The 13,429-nt window shown below is 45.6% G+C and overlaps 1 protein-coding gene across 6 annotated transcripts in view; it reads left to right on the plus strand.

Annotated features, from left to right (window-relative positions):
- The window catches only part of ppp1r12a (protein phosphatase 1, regulatory subunit 12A), a 40,969-nt gene that overhangs the window by 19,492 nt on the left and 8,048 nt on the right, over positions 1 to 13,429 (plus strand). For 2 of the 6 annotated variants that reach the window (XM_062382635.1, XM_062382633.1), the window contains exons 3-19: positions 191 to 309; positions 3,383 to 3,542; positions 4,520 to 4,664; positions 4,750 to 4,824; positions 4,996 to 5,087; positions 5,286 to 5,443; positions 5,636 to 5,757; positions 7,274 to 7,381; positions 8,057 to 8,326; positions 8,553 to 8,644; positions 8,933 to 9,046; positions 9,840 to 9,989; positions 10,577 to 10,741; positions 10,868 to 11,026; positions 11,739 to 11,829; positions 12,140 to 12,319; positions 12,408 to 12,570. In XM_062382635.1, the coding sequence (XP_062238619.1) occupies positions 191 to 309; positions 3,383 to 3,542; positions 4,520 to 4,664; positions 4,750 to 4,824; positions 4,996 to 5,087; positions 5,286 to 5,443; positions 5,636 to 5,757; positions 7,274 to 7,381; positions 8,057 to 8,326; positions 8,553 to 8,644; positions 8,933 to 9,046; positions 9,840 to 9,989; positions 10,577 to 10,741; positions 10,868 to 11,026; positions 11,739 to 11,829; positions 12,140 to 12,319; positions 12,408 to 12,570 (2,363 nt within the window). The remainder of the gene's footprint in view (positions 1 to 190; positions 310 to 3,382; positions 3,543 to 4,519; positions 4,665 to 4,749; positions 4,825 to 4,995; positions 5,088 to 5,285; positions 5,444 to 5,635; positions 5,758 to 7,273; positions 7,382 to 8,056; positions 8,327 to 8,552; positions 8,645 to 8,932; positions 9,047 to 9,839; positions 9,990 to 10,576; positions 10,742 to 10,867; positions 11,027 to 11,738; positions 11,830 to 12,139; positions 12,320 to 12,407; positions 12,571 to 13,429) is intronic. The other 4 variants (XM_062382634.1, XM_062382638.1, XM_062382637.1 and 1 more) reach the window with 4 other exon arrangements.

Consider the following 13,429-nt stretch of genomic DNA (forward strand, 5'->3'; position numbering starts at 1 on the left):
CATTGTGTGAATCAGAACTGGAAGAGGACCAAGAGCAACATTGTGACGCTCCAGTTCTTCGAGTGTTTCCTCATCAGATTGAGGAAGTGACACATTGCATGTTTTCCTTTTGAACCATGTCAAAAACAAGTCATGTTTACTCTGTGATTTCCTCATTTCTCTAGTTTAAATGTTGTTTTTGTTGTTGCAGGTATCTGATTAGCCAGGGTGCCAATGTAGGAGTTGTGAATAGTGAGGGCGAGACACCTATGGACATCGCTGAGGAGGAGGCGATGGAGGAACTCCTGCAGAACGAGATCAACCGACAAGGTGCAGTATTCATTCAGACATGTTGACCTCTGCCCTCCAGTCTGCAACCTATTAATTCATGTCAAAAGCAGAGGAGGCTTCTGTGATAAAGGTCTATAGTGTCTTTGATTCGACAGCAATCTAGTCAGGGTGAGATTTTCAGTTGATACCAGTATTCGTAAGCTTCAGTTGAATACGTGTACAATTGTTTTTCTTTTTATGTAATCCAAGTTAATCTCATTATATCCAGAAACAATCCTGACATCATAAGCACGTTAGAGACAGCAAGGCTGGTCTGGCCCCTCTATGTGTGTCATGCATGTGTGAGTCGGTTGTCAAATAGGATCCGAACTCTCGTCGCGTGTCATTCACCTGCTGTTTTCCACTTGGGCGCTTGAAGAACGCACATTGCGTAACAAAGAAGAGGGATCCAGCTGTGTTGTGTGATGAGTCCCAAACTGAAAAGTCGGGCCCTTCTATTTTTGGCCACGCCATTCTTCAGATGCTGAAGGGCCCTCCCCCTCCCGTGAGAGGCCATGCACAGACCTGTTTAATGGCCCCGGGCCAGAGGGATGCTCCTCAGCTCGTAATCACTAATAAAGGGTTGGCTGACCTGCGTGTCACTCTGGCACATATCGCCATTTCCTGAATGTAGAAATCAAACATAGATTCCCACATGCACCAAGAGTCCACAGGTTCAGAAAAATCCTTTAACTGCATTGTATCCTAAGTGACCTTTAGAAAATATCCTGTTTGTAAAACCTCCACGTCTCCGCGACAGTCCCGGTTAACTCCAGGTCCTTGAAAGCACAGGACATCTAGTGATAATTACACCCGGTGTGCTGTTTACACGTTACACACCTTGGCTGTGTTATGTAACAGCGGAGAGACTTGTCTTGTGCACACACACACACACACACACACACACACCGAATGTCAAGAATCTCCTCCGGCGGCATCTGTCAATTTTGATTTGCCGACGCGTGATGGATGGACGCGCTGCCTTGTTCAGAGCATCCAACCGCTGCCTCAACTTGGATCCATCAGTGCCAGATTAAAAAACAACACGTGTATGGTCATTTAACAAGCTCACAGACTTCACAAAGCCTTAATGCTGAGATGTGGGTATTTAGTTTTCAAGTGTGCGACTCGCTGCTTTTGGAAAGTGAATTTGGCTTGAGGGAATGCTGCAGACAATCCCCAGCTCAGTTCTATATGCCTGGAATTAGCAGGAGGCGGCATTAAGCAACAGGCTGTTGTGTAACGCTCCTGTATGTAATGTGATTTTCTCCCCTCAAAGAGACACCAGTCATGGGTTAAACCGGTTACAGAGTGGCCGTGGTTTGCCCTTGGTAGAAACAACAACCTCTAGATCTGCTCCTTGACCCTGATTGGGTCAAGTGACCGGTCGGCCCCGCCGACCTCCTCTCCTCCTCCGTCAGCTGCTGCATGAATGCTCCGCTCTGTGCTTCTAATTGACTGAGGTGGACAAATGTTCCTCACTCGCACATTGTCCCTGTTAGCTTGGGGTGGGGCGTTATCTGGATTTGATTTATTTTACTTATATTTTACTTATATGCTTGTGTATAGGCCCTTTTCCTGCATTTGCTTTATTTTCTTCTGTGGAACCTGGTGCTTTGTATGGGCTACATGTCCATAGACACTTCATTCATCCCTTGCCAGACGTACTGTAGGTATGTTGTCCTTAAGGTGAAGCAGGAGGCAGGACCTTGTTTGCTCTATTGGATTTTCTCTTGATCTTAATGCTCAGGCAGAAGATGTGCTGTTCTCCTGTAAAAAGTCAACTTTGACCCGCTGCCAACTCTTCCTCTCGGCTCTAGTTCTGTAGTCCTACTTAAAGGCCATTAGGCTCCCTGCTTTTTATAGACACACACTGTAGGCTACTTCCCAGGAGATCACGGGATGCTGCCCTATGTGGCCAGCTCCCATTCCCTATATTAACTGCACTGCTCTAATGATGTTTAGGCCATTTTTACCTAATTAAACATTTATAATGCAGCTTTTCTTACTTGTGACATAGAAATATAACTGAAGCTTGATATTTTACAGCTAAACCTCAGACTTTATTATAAATAAAACTATGCATCTAGAAATTGAATTAATGAATTTAATAACAATCATAACATATTTAGAGTCACTGCGTTCGAAAAGAAACTGGAAATCCAGTCAAACATAAACTCAGACACTGAGTCATCTGATTCCCATTTGGTTTCACTTTCTTAGACTCAAGCTCACAAATCCTCTTAATGAGCAACATGCCTGGTCTCAAACAAGCCAGAGTATTACAGTGTCCTCACTCGGTGGAAGCGTGTGTCATACGTGTTAGAGAGTAGATGGATTTTTTGTTTTCTTTACTATGACATGTAAGGCTCATGAGCTCAAGAGACGAAACCAAATGAGCAGGTGTCTCAGTAACACTCTTTACTCACAAATGTAATCCTTTCGCTCAACCGATGGACTCGTGCACCGGTGTGCTTCAGACCGTCTCATGTACCGACCAGTTGTCAACGAGAAGGCGCAGGCGGGATTACACCGCTGCCATGCACGCAGCATATAGCTCAGATATATTGACCCACTAAACAGGCTGTACATTTGCAGCTATTATTTCATCGGCAGATTCAGAGAATATTAGTCTTATGACCGTTTGCCAAAGAAGTTCAAGAGCTTTACAACAGCCGCGAGTGTTTAGAGCGTCGGCAGAATAATGTCACGTCTACTTCTCCTCTGTAGAACCAGTAAATAGCATCGAGGCTTAATAAACCCACAGAGGTGAATGAGCTGCGTCTCTTGTAGCAGATGCTCGTCATAGCTGTCATTACTGATGCATTATCGTAGCAGGATTTAAATGTGTGAGGATTTATCTTGTGGCTATGTGTTGAAGTATTTTCACCTCTCTGTACTGTGATCCTTAGTCCCGGACTAATGCCATGTATTCCAAACATTCACATGCCTCAATGTGGACGTAAGACAAGAACTCCCAATAAATATCTTGATGTTGTTGTTGTTGTTGTTGGACTCTCGGCTCGGATGCTTTGGGTGTCACTTGTAACTCTCTCTCCTCTGCTCCCATTAGGGTTGGATATCGAGGCAGCCCGGAAAGAGGAGGAGCGGATCATGCTGAGGGACGCCCGGCAGTGGCTCAACAGTGGCCAGATTCAGGACATCCGGCACGCCAAGTCCGGAGGAACAGCGCTCCATGTTGCTGCTGCGAAGGGATACGTCGAGGTTTTAAAGTAAGCAGTGGTTCTGATTGCACAGGTAGCAATCCTGAGTGTTTTCTTACTCTCCCCTGCACAGATGACACATTTACAGCTTGTTGCATAAAGCCCGGCCTGTAAGTTGCATTATATAAATACTGTTTATAGTCGGGACAGCTTGAGAGGCCTAGCATTAGGAATTTCTTCGCTCGTGTCAAACCCATCCTGGTCTCTGCATCTCCTCAGTCCGACGGTGGCTCTGTGGGCTGTTAATAAAGCTTCACTGCTTGAGGGTGGAAGCTGCAGCCGCCCGGTCCATCTGGTCTGGGAAGTCGGCCAGCACTCTCTTCTAACATAGATAACTCGCAGATATGGAGATGTTTAGTGGCTACCACACGCAAGATGGGAAACTTGTGGTTTTCCCCATCAAAGGGCATTAATTGGCTCTAATATTAAGGGTTTAATGATTGCCTACCTCACTTCGCTGTGCTAAGGGAAGCCTAAGATTGAAAGGTTCTCAGGTAATCCAATATTCACAATTTTAAATCCTTTACAAATCTTAAATATGTGAAAATATTATGTACTAGTAGGTAAATATATTTGGGTAGGTCTTAATAATGGTATTGTTCATTTGACACTATTTCTTTTGGTGTTTCAAGTGTTGTTCTCGGCCACTTAACATTATCTTCAATTATGTGGAATTATAAGTCATTATGGGAATCTAACATTCCCTTATATCTGTCGTACTTGACAAAGGTATTAAATTCCGTTGATTATGTTCTTAAGAAGTCTTAACTTTAACGTGTTGAAACCTGCAGAGACCCTGGGTAGCCTGTATCTTATGATCTATAAATGTGACCCGAGGTAACGATACTGACGCACGTCTGAAATCCTGCATCCTGGCAGCACCTTGAAAGATTAGCAAAGAAAATCAAATCCGAGAAAGTTTGTGCTAAATCTAACAAAAACTATTTTTGTTTTGCCTTCCCTCTCCCTCCTCCTTCACTGTGGAGGCTTTTAATCCAAACAGGGTATGATGTAAATATTAAGGACTATGACGGCTGGACTCCTCTACATGCAGCTGCACACTGGGGCAAAGAGGAGGCTTGTAGGATACTGGTGGAGCATCTATGTGAAATGGACCTCATTAATAAAATGGTGAGAAACTTGAATCCAACTCTCATGAGTTCTCACAGTAAAGGCTCAGCGACATATTCAAAAAACTTTAATTTCTTTCTCTCAGGGCCAGACTCCTTTTGATGTCGCCGACGAAGATGTTCTGGGATATTTAGAGGAACTACAAAAGAAGCAGAATCTGGTGAGTCAGTGTGTTCGGGCATTCTGTACAGATTCTTATCTGCCCACAGATACTTGTCAGCGGTTTAATTAAAGGACATGTTGTAATGACGTCTGTAGAATTATTGTGAAAGCCTCAGAAAACAGGTTATGTCCTTTGCCTTCGCACTGATTTCTGTTTTCGTTGCTCCAGCAGATGATTGAGAAGAAAGTTGTGACGAAATCTCCTTTGATTGAAACAACAACCACAGGGGATAACAACCAATCACTGAAGCCACTCAAGAGGTAAAGAGCTTGATGGGGGGGGGAGAAATAATCAGTGGATTCATTAAAGGATTATTAACCTTCCTCAGAGTCCTGCACCGGGTTGCAGGGGCCTAAAGGAGAACAGGCTAAAACAGTTAATTTCACGAGTACAGGCGTGTGTACGGCACCGATGCTGTGCTTCTTCTCTAATGTTGGTTTTCCATCTTTGCGTTGCAGCAAAGAAACACTGCTTCTGGAGCCAGAGAAGATCGCCCCACGCATCGAGACCTTAGAACCGGAGAAGGTGGATGAAGAGGAGGAGGGGAAGAAGGACGAATCAAGCTGCTCCAGCGAGGAAGAGGAGGAGGAAGATTCCGAGTCGGAAACAGAAGCAGGTATTGTGTGTGTCTTATTATAGAGCTGCTGCGTGGTCTCACCGAATCACGTCCATACAACAGAGAATTTTGGTTTGATCGGCTCGGCTACATAAAATCTCAGTTTTCTAGAATTCATCAAAATCACACATGTTCCACAATCCTTTTCATTTGTTGCTTTTTATTGAGCCGTTCTCTCTCTGACTCCTGCAGACAAGAGCAAGCCTTCAGCATCGGTGAGCAACAGCACAACGCCCGTCCCCGCCAGCACCACCGTGCCATCTCCCACGAGCCCGACCAACCAGGTGACACCCCCCACTTCGCCGGTGAAGAAGGTACGACCTGGTGGTGTTCGGCATCCTTCCCTTCACAGACGCACAGCTGCCACACTACTGGCCCCACTAGAAAAACAACCCAAAACAGATTTAACCCAAATTAGCAAACACTTGGATGGTTTTAAAAGGACTTGGAGGTAAATACGTGCTGGTGTAATCGTGTCACTGCTCTAAGTACGGACTGCACCACCTCTGTTACACGAAGCCTCCGCTCCTCAGGAAAGTCGGTGCCTCATTACGTGCGTTAATCAACAAAAGTCTATTTGGGTTTTCTCCCCCTTTGAACACAAACCTAATTTCACAGCCGGCTGAAGATCCTGGAGGGGTTTGAATAGAAAAGATGGCCGCTCATCCTCCAGGCTGTCGAACAGTCATGTTTAGGTAGTAATTTGCTCTTCATGCTGCGGTACAGCGAGCACACAGGGATAATAAACACATGTCACAGAGAGAAGTTGACGCTGGCGTTTAACAAACATGGTAACAAATGGCTCGGTTGGGGTTAGTGACTAGTTCGGGCCCCAGGAGGCTTCAGGGTTCTGTACTGAGTCGTGTCTTGGGCTGGTTGATGGGAACAGAACAAAGGTAGATTTACTTTTCCTCTTTTGAGTTTGCTTCCCTCTGCTGGAAAAATCCGGCAAAGCATATTAACCAAGTGACCCTGGTTCAATTCAGTGAGGCTACTTCCCTCCTACTCTGCCGTTGGAGTTTACCTGTTGGAAAGGTATTTGCTGGTGTTTTGTATGGCTGCAGAAAATATAGTATAATTAGAAATCTCATTATATTAATTAATTTATATCTAAGGTGCTGAATCAATACATCATTTAAAACTTTGTAAATTCCTCTGCCTCTAAAGCAGTTAGGGACATGAAATAAAACACTTTTCATAGTTTAAACATTTGGCTTTGATTTTATCCCACAAACTCAACAAAGCCACTTTAATAACTTTTAACAGAGTGCAAACAAACTACCTATGTATTTCATCAGTGACAATGACACATTAGATATGACGCACCGGTCTCACCCGGCTCTAAAGGGAGAAGCACGAAAACGTTGCACCCTCTCTGAAACCAGTATACATGTACATCAGGGTATATTTTCCAGTCTTCTATCTTTTTCTGAGCTCCCACCCTATGATGGTCAGTTTCCTGAGACATTATATACGTTTCTCTTTCTGCTTCTTTTTCTTGCGACGACCGTTTGGTTTCCAGTCCTTCTCTGAAAGCCCTAGTGCTCACACATCACAATGTCTTCTGTCTAACAAGAGAAACCCTGACTCGGATCAGTAATGGAAGTCCTCCTCCCCCCCTGGTTTGGCAGTAAACATTGTGCTGTGTGACAAGGCCTTTAAACAAAAAAAAAATCTTTCCCTGCCATAAAGTGTGTTCTCTTTTGCTGCTGCTTCTGTCTTATTCTGGCTTTTTTCTTTGTCTCATCCTGTCATCCTCCCTGCCCTCCTCCCTCCCTCCCTCTCTCTGCATCTCTTCTCGTGCCGGGCTCTTGTCTCTGTCGGCTTTAGTCTGATTATATTACTCCCCTCATGCCTGTGGCGGAGCCGGGGTGTCCTGCATTGTGGCGTCAAGGCTTGCGCAAAACTGGCATTTCTCTAGGTCCCAAAAAACCTATGGTGAGGCATTGGTGTGCACCAGAGTTGTTCTCTCATCCTACACGCACCTGTGCACTGACAACGTATTTAACACCCCCCTAACTGCCCCCGCCTGATCCAGTTTGCGAACTAGCAAACCTCACTATCGCCGACTTCTCACTCATCATCCCTACATTGTGTTTTCACTCGTAACGCACCGTCCTAATCGTGCCTTCACATTGTGTCTGTGTGGCTTCTGTGTTTAAACAAGTGGTTTGTCATCGTCTGATGCATATTTAAAAGAAAAATTTGTGGCCCGACCTTTTGTGAAAACTATAAATTTGACCCTGAAACCTCGACAGGAACAACAAGCCTTCACCATCCTTTGTTTAGGATTCGTTAGTTATCATGATTTGAGGGTAGCATGTACGCAGGAGTATTTTAATAGTGCAGCTGTGGGTTCATTCAGGTATACATTCTAATCTGGATGTGATTGTTCTTAACTGGCATGTCCTTCCTTAAAATCACTTCCTTGTCTCTTCATTAAAACCTAAAAATTGCCGCCCTTGTAAAATCCAAACAGGTTTTTTACTACTGTTTTGACCTAATCAGCTTTTGTGTTACTCACCAAGTTGACAAAAAAATCCCATTTTAACACCTTCAAACTGGTATACAGATTGATTGTTGACTAAACCACTGCCCCGTTCTCCCCATCAGGTCGCTCCGGTCCCTCAGGTACCTCAGGTCCCCCAGGTCCCTCAGGTTGCTCAGCCCGCTGGAAAGGTCTCCGCTAAAGTGGAAGAGGACAGGAAGGACGAGTCTCCGTCGTCTTGGCGTCTGGGTTTGAGGAAGACGGGCAGTTACGGGGCACTAGCGGAGATCACGGCCACCAAGGAGGCTCAGAGGGAGAAGGACACGACCGGTGTGATGCGCTCGGCCTCCAGCCCTCGCCTCACCTCATCTCTGGATAACAAGGACAAAGAGAAGGTCAGCAGTCGCTCACACAACCACAGAGCAGAGGGATATTAAGGGCGAATTACACAAAGGCATCATGGTCATTCCGGGTTTAAATTCAGGGCTCTCAGAGCTCAAATAAAACTGAAATGGCCGCTGAGATTGTTTCCAGTATTATAAGCAGTAAAGAAATTACTTTGGTGATATCACCTCTGTGAACAGTCACAAACACAGGTTCTGTTTGATCCTCTGCCCACAGGAGAAGGACAAGGTAACACGGCTTGCCTACGTGGCCCCGACCATCCCCAGGAGACTGGCCAGTACTTCAGACATCGACGAGAAGGAAAACAGGTGAGCACCTGGAGCTGAGTGGCTCTGTGATGACGTGCATTTAGCATGAGCGGCTCCTGCTGCCCACTGCTGCCCACTGCTGTGTATTGCAGGGGAAAAGGCCAAATGCTCTGCATGGTGTGTGCAGCCTGAGGCAACTGCTTTCAGTTTTGTTGAACAATTCCTTAGAAGGGATACAGACATTATAAATGGGTCTAAAGGGGAAAGAGAAGATGGGCACATATCCATTATATTCATCAGTATCTATACCTGTGGAACTCTGGGGTACTATTGTAGCTTATTCCCCAGGGACTCGACTCCCCTGATTCGTAGCGGCTCCTACACCCGACGACGCTGGGACGACGACCTGAAGAACAGCGAAGGAAGCGCCTCCACTAACCGAATCTCCAGCTACCAGCGCAGGTTAGCCTCCGCTGCCAATCTCCCCTCCGTCACCAGATCTCTGCCTCATCTGATCTGATGTGTCGATCCACTTTGAGGTTGACTTACGCTCTCAAACTAAAACCCCAGTAGAAAAACAACTGATAGTCATGTATTAATCATGTCCAGTACATATTTTTCTTGCATTGTGTCATTAGAGATGTTTGTACTTGCTACGTGCAGCAGCAGCAACAACAGCAGCCGCAGCAGCTACTGAGAAGCCGTGCAAATGCGCCCAGCACCTTTTTTCTATCACTGCCACCAAGTGTGTTGCATGACTGTACCTGTCCTGTCAGGTTGCTGTGTCACAGAGTTTATATGCATTACTCAGGCGTTTTAACAAGCCTGCATACCAATCTGACTCACAGATACATCCAAATCCCCCAGTACAGTTCATGGCACAACACCTAGACTTGGACTTGTGCTGCATTCATGTCACGTTGGAAAATCATGGATATGTGTCACTTACTTAAAATGAAGGGGAATTCTTGCATTTCTCCAAGTTCCTTATCCGTCAAGAGAACATTGAATAAAGTAGAAAAACAAATAATCTACAATTTAAGGAATCTTTAAGGTTCTTCTAATTAATCTAAACTTCCCTGTTGTCATATCCTCAGCTCGTCCCACATGACATGAATGCACCAATCGTGCGTCAATGCTGGTCTTAAATATGTTTGTTTCTTATTTTGTATATGTGTGTGTTTGTGTGTTTGTGTGTGCGCCTCCACTGCTAACATGCCTCTCTCACCCACCCACCCACCTGCCACTCCGCCAGCACTTCCCATACACTAGCGCTAGGGCGGAGCGGCAGCACGCGGGACGTGCCAGCCAAGTCTTCGTCCACCTCCAGCTTGGACCCTAACACCTGCAATACTAAACCCTGGCAACCCTCCTCCCACTACCAGTCTTACAGCATTTACCGCAGGTACACCAGCCGCACCGGGGACACCACCGTCTCTCCACACTCACCTGTCCTCTCTGTCTGTGTGTCTCTGCTCTGCTGCAGTGCCAGTCACTTTGTCTTTTGTGCATCTGGATTGATCAAATGAATCCTGTTGTGATGTATATATTCAGAGGTAGCCTCTGGATGGAGGTGTGGGTCAATTTGTCTAAAATCTTTCTGTGAAGAATTTAAAATACTTTTGGTTTTAAATCTGCAAAACCTGAGTACAGATAGAAGTACAGACTCGGCAATGATATTCCTCCTTTAAATCAATGGACATTATTAGTATTTCCTTTAAAATAACACTTATTCCTCCTGGAATAACCTTTGCCAGACAATTTAATCCATAATTGTAGTGAATACTACATGCTCCACTGTGAAGCATCTTGACTATGAAAGAAAGATATTTAATCTTTCTAGCCATAGAGAATACATTTTAGCTCTCACCATCAATGCTAGTTATCTTGGTTAATAATCACAGCATCCAACTTAACAGTGGTGATCAGCGTTCACACACCACTACCTGTACCGAGCTTTGTCTCACTGCTAACTTTCTTTTGAACCTCCAGCGGCTCTTTTGGCAGAAGACACGAGGACCTGAGCTCCTCGACTACATCCTCCTCCACGACCACCACCACCTCCTCATCTGTTACCTCGCCCACGGGCCATCGCGGCTTGCTCTCCAGCCTGGGCTCCTCCTCCACACGCACTGGCTCCACCAGTCTCACCAGCAGGTACACGGAACAACGAACAACATACGTTTACTTGAAAACTCCTGAGCCACAAATTAAATTTCATAACAGTAGTTGAAATCTGTCAGATTAGCCAAGTTTCTATAAAAGATGCTGGTGTGTGAGCAGGTACTGGTCAGAGGAGAGTGCAGAGAGGGAGAAGGAGAAGGAGTCGGCTGCAGTCATCCCCACTATTAACACTGGCTCTACTACTACTACCACCACCACTACCGGCATATCTACCACTACCACCACTGCTGGCACTGGGACTGGCCCCGAAAGACGCAGGTAACACACATTTCTACTCGTCTACTAATGTCCTTATCTGTGTGAGATTGTGTCAGCGAAAGCAGGAGTTTGCGTGTGTGTGTGTTGGAGTGGGGTCAATTTGTGTCTTCCTGTTGCACTGCTGAAAGAAGCCACCTGTCATGGTGGGAGTGGAGCTGGTTGACAGCCTGTTCTGCTCCAGCAACTTCTCCTTATAAGGAAGGTGGGCAGAAGCTGCACATTTTCTCCAAGACCAAGGGGCCGCTCACCACTGAATTATTCGTTCATAATTATTTTGGGCCAACGCCATTCAGACTGATCCGAAGAGTTTTATTTCTTCTAAATTCCACACACACTATGTAACCTGGATCTGAACAGTGTGTCTGAACCTGCTGAACACAACAGTCTAATATCCTCATTCTGCTTTTTGAATTGTGGGAGGAGATTGTGTTTTTGTAGAGAAGTCCTCCACCTCATCACAAGCCACCTTAAGCTGTCACATGACCGTTCAGGGATGATAATTACCAAACAAGTTTCAACCACAGGTGCTTTCCCCCGGACCTAGGAACCTTTACGGAAACTCCCTACGTTTCCACTACAAGGACCGAGCTCTAAAACGTGGTTTCATTTATTAAAAAAGATACTTCCTGATCCCAACGGTCATAACTAGAGCTTAATATATCAAATAATTAACCTTGTGTGTGTGTGTTTTGTGTGTTTGTGTGTGTGTCAGGTCCTATCTGACGCCAGTGCGAGACGAGGAGTCAGAGTCCCAGAGGAAAGCTCGCTCCAGACAGGCTCGACAGTCGAGAAGGTCCACTCAGGTGTGTTTCCCTTTGTCAACTTAAACACGTCGACGCTTAATTTACTTCATGAAGGTGGCCCTGGCTTAAATTATGATTTTATAGACCCGGACTGTTTAAGTAAAAGTTGTTGAGCTGGTTGAGACGGTTCTCTCTATTTACTTTGGCACCACTTAACTTCTGTGCTTGTAAAAGCAGCTGATCGTTTCACGAGCTGACAGGATCACAAAAATGTAAACATCATAAAGTCTTATTGTTGACTCTTAACTGTGGAAACTGGGAATATATCATTTTAAAAATCATCCAATTGAATTGTACTTTTTTCTTCCAGGGTGTGACTCTGACCGACCTGCAAGAGGCTGAGAAAACCATCGGCCGGAGTCGTCCCCCAAAGACCCGCGAGGAGGAGAGGGAGGAGCGAGAGAAGCAGGACAAGGAGAAGCAAGAGGAGAAGAAGGAGACTGAGACCAAGGAGGACGATTACCGATCAAAGTACCGCAGCTTTGAAGAGGTGCGTTTCTCCTTTGACCTCCACAGTAATGAACACCTTGAATGTTTGACTCTTACCTTCTTTACTTCCTGTCCTCTCTCCCTTCCAGCGTTATCGGCCTTCGTCCTCCTCCTCGGCCATATCCTCAGTCAGCACCACCCCATCCTACTCTAGTAACACATTGTCCTCCAGCTCCAGCGCCCTCAACAGGCCCAACAGTCTGTCGGGGATCACCTCCTCCTACAGCCGCTCCTCCAGGGACACAGAAAAAGGTCAGTAGAAGAAGGTGTGGTGAGGAGTAACTCTCAGTACCTCAATGAAAACTTGAAGACCTTTTCTGGAGTTTGCCTTTTAACATATGAAGAACGCAGCAGGAGATTGTCCAGGTTAGACATGTTCACGCCATCAGGGACAGGGGGGGTGGTGGTGTCTGGATGGAGCAGCAGGACGCAGGACATAATGTATATATATATCACATGTTTTTGTTTACAACACATCAACACTGTCGTTGGCCCTTATCGCCAAAATCTCTTGTCTCATGTCTTCATCAGTATCGTCTCTTTTTTCCCATCCTGACATATTTGTTACAGCCTACAAGCCTCAGGTGCTTTTTCTTTTAGTTTGAGCTGAAGTAGAATCCATTTTTATCTCCCTTTACCATCACTACCCTGAAACCCATGTATCTAATATGCAGTTATACAGGATTAGCACGAGGCTGTGTGGCTGCTCCACCTGGTATCTTTCCGCCACAGGTCCACATTCACGCTGGCAAAAGGCCACGTGCTTATTATGAGCTCGGAGACAGAAAGGGGATTGTGTTGCCTTTTTAAATTAAGTAGCTCATCTCCTAATGAATAAATCCATGAAACATCCCTGGGAAAATAGACAGCGGCTTTAGTCTGTTGGACTGAAGGAAACACTGAGCGCTTTGTTCTCCCCGGACCAAAGCCTCTTTTTTCTCTTTTCTCTCTCTGAACTGCAGCCAAGTCCAGTTGTTGTCCTGGCGGCGCTTTGTGCAGCCTCAGTTATCCTGGACCTTCCCGTCTTCCAGTTCAAATTTATCATTAGGATTAGTTCATGGACGTCTTCGCTGTTGATGTCAAAATAATACGGGTCAAAGACGCTCAGGGC

The sequence above is a fragment of the Platichthys flesus genome, chromosome 23, assembly GCF_949316205.1.
Source record: "Platichthys flesus chromosome 23, fPlaFle2.1, whole genome shotgun sequence".
In the NCBI taxonomy this organism is placed as follows: Eukaryota; Metazoa; Chordata; class Actinopteri; order Pleuronectiformes; family Pleuronectidae; genus Platichthys; species Platichthys flesus.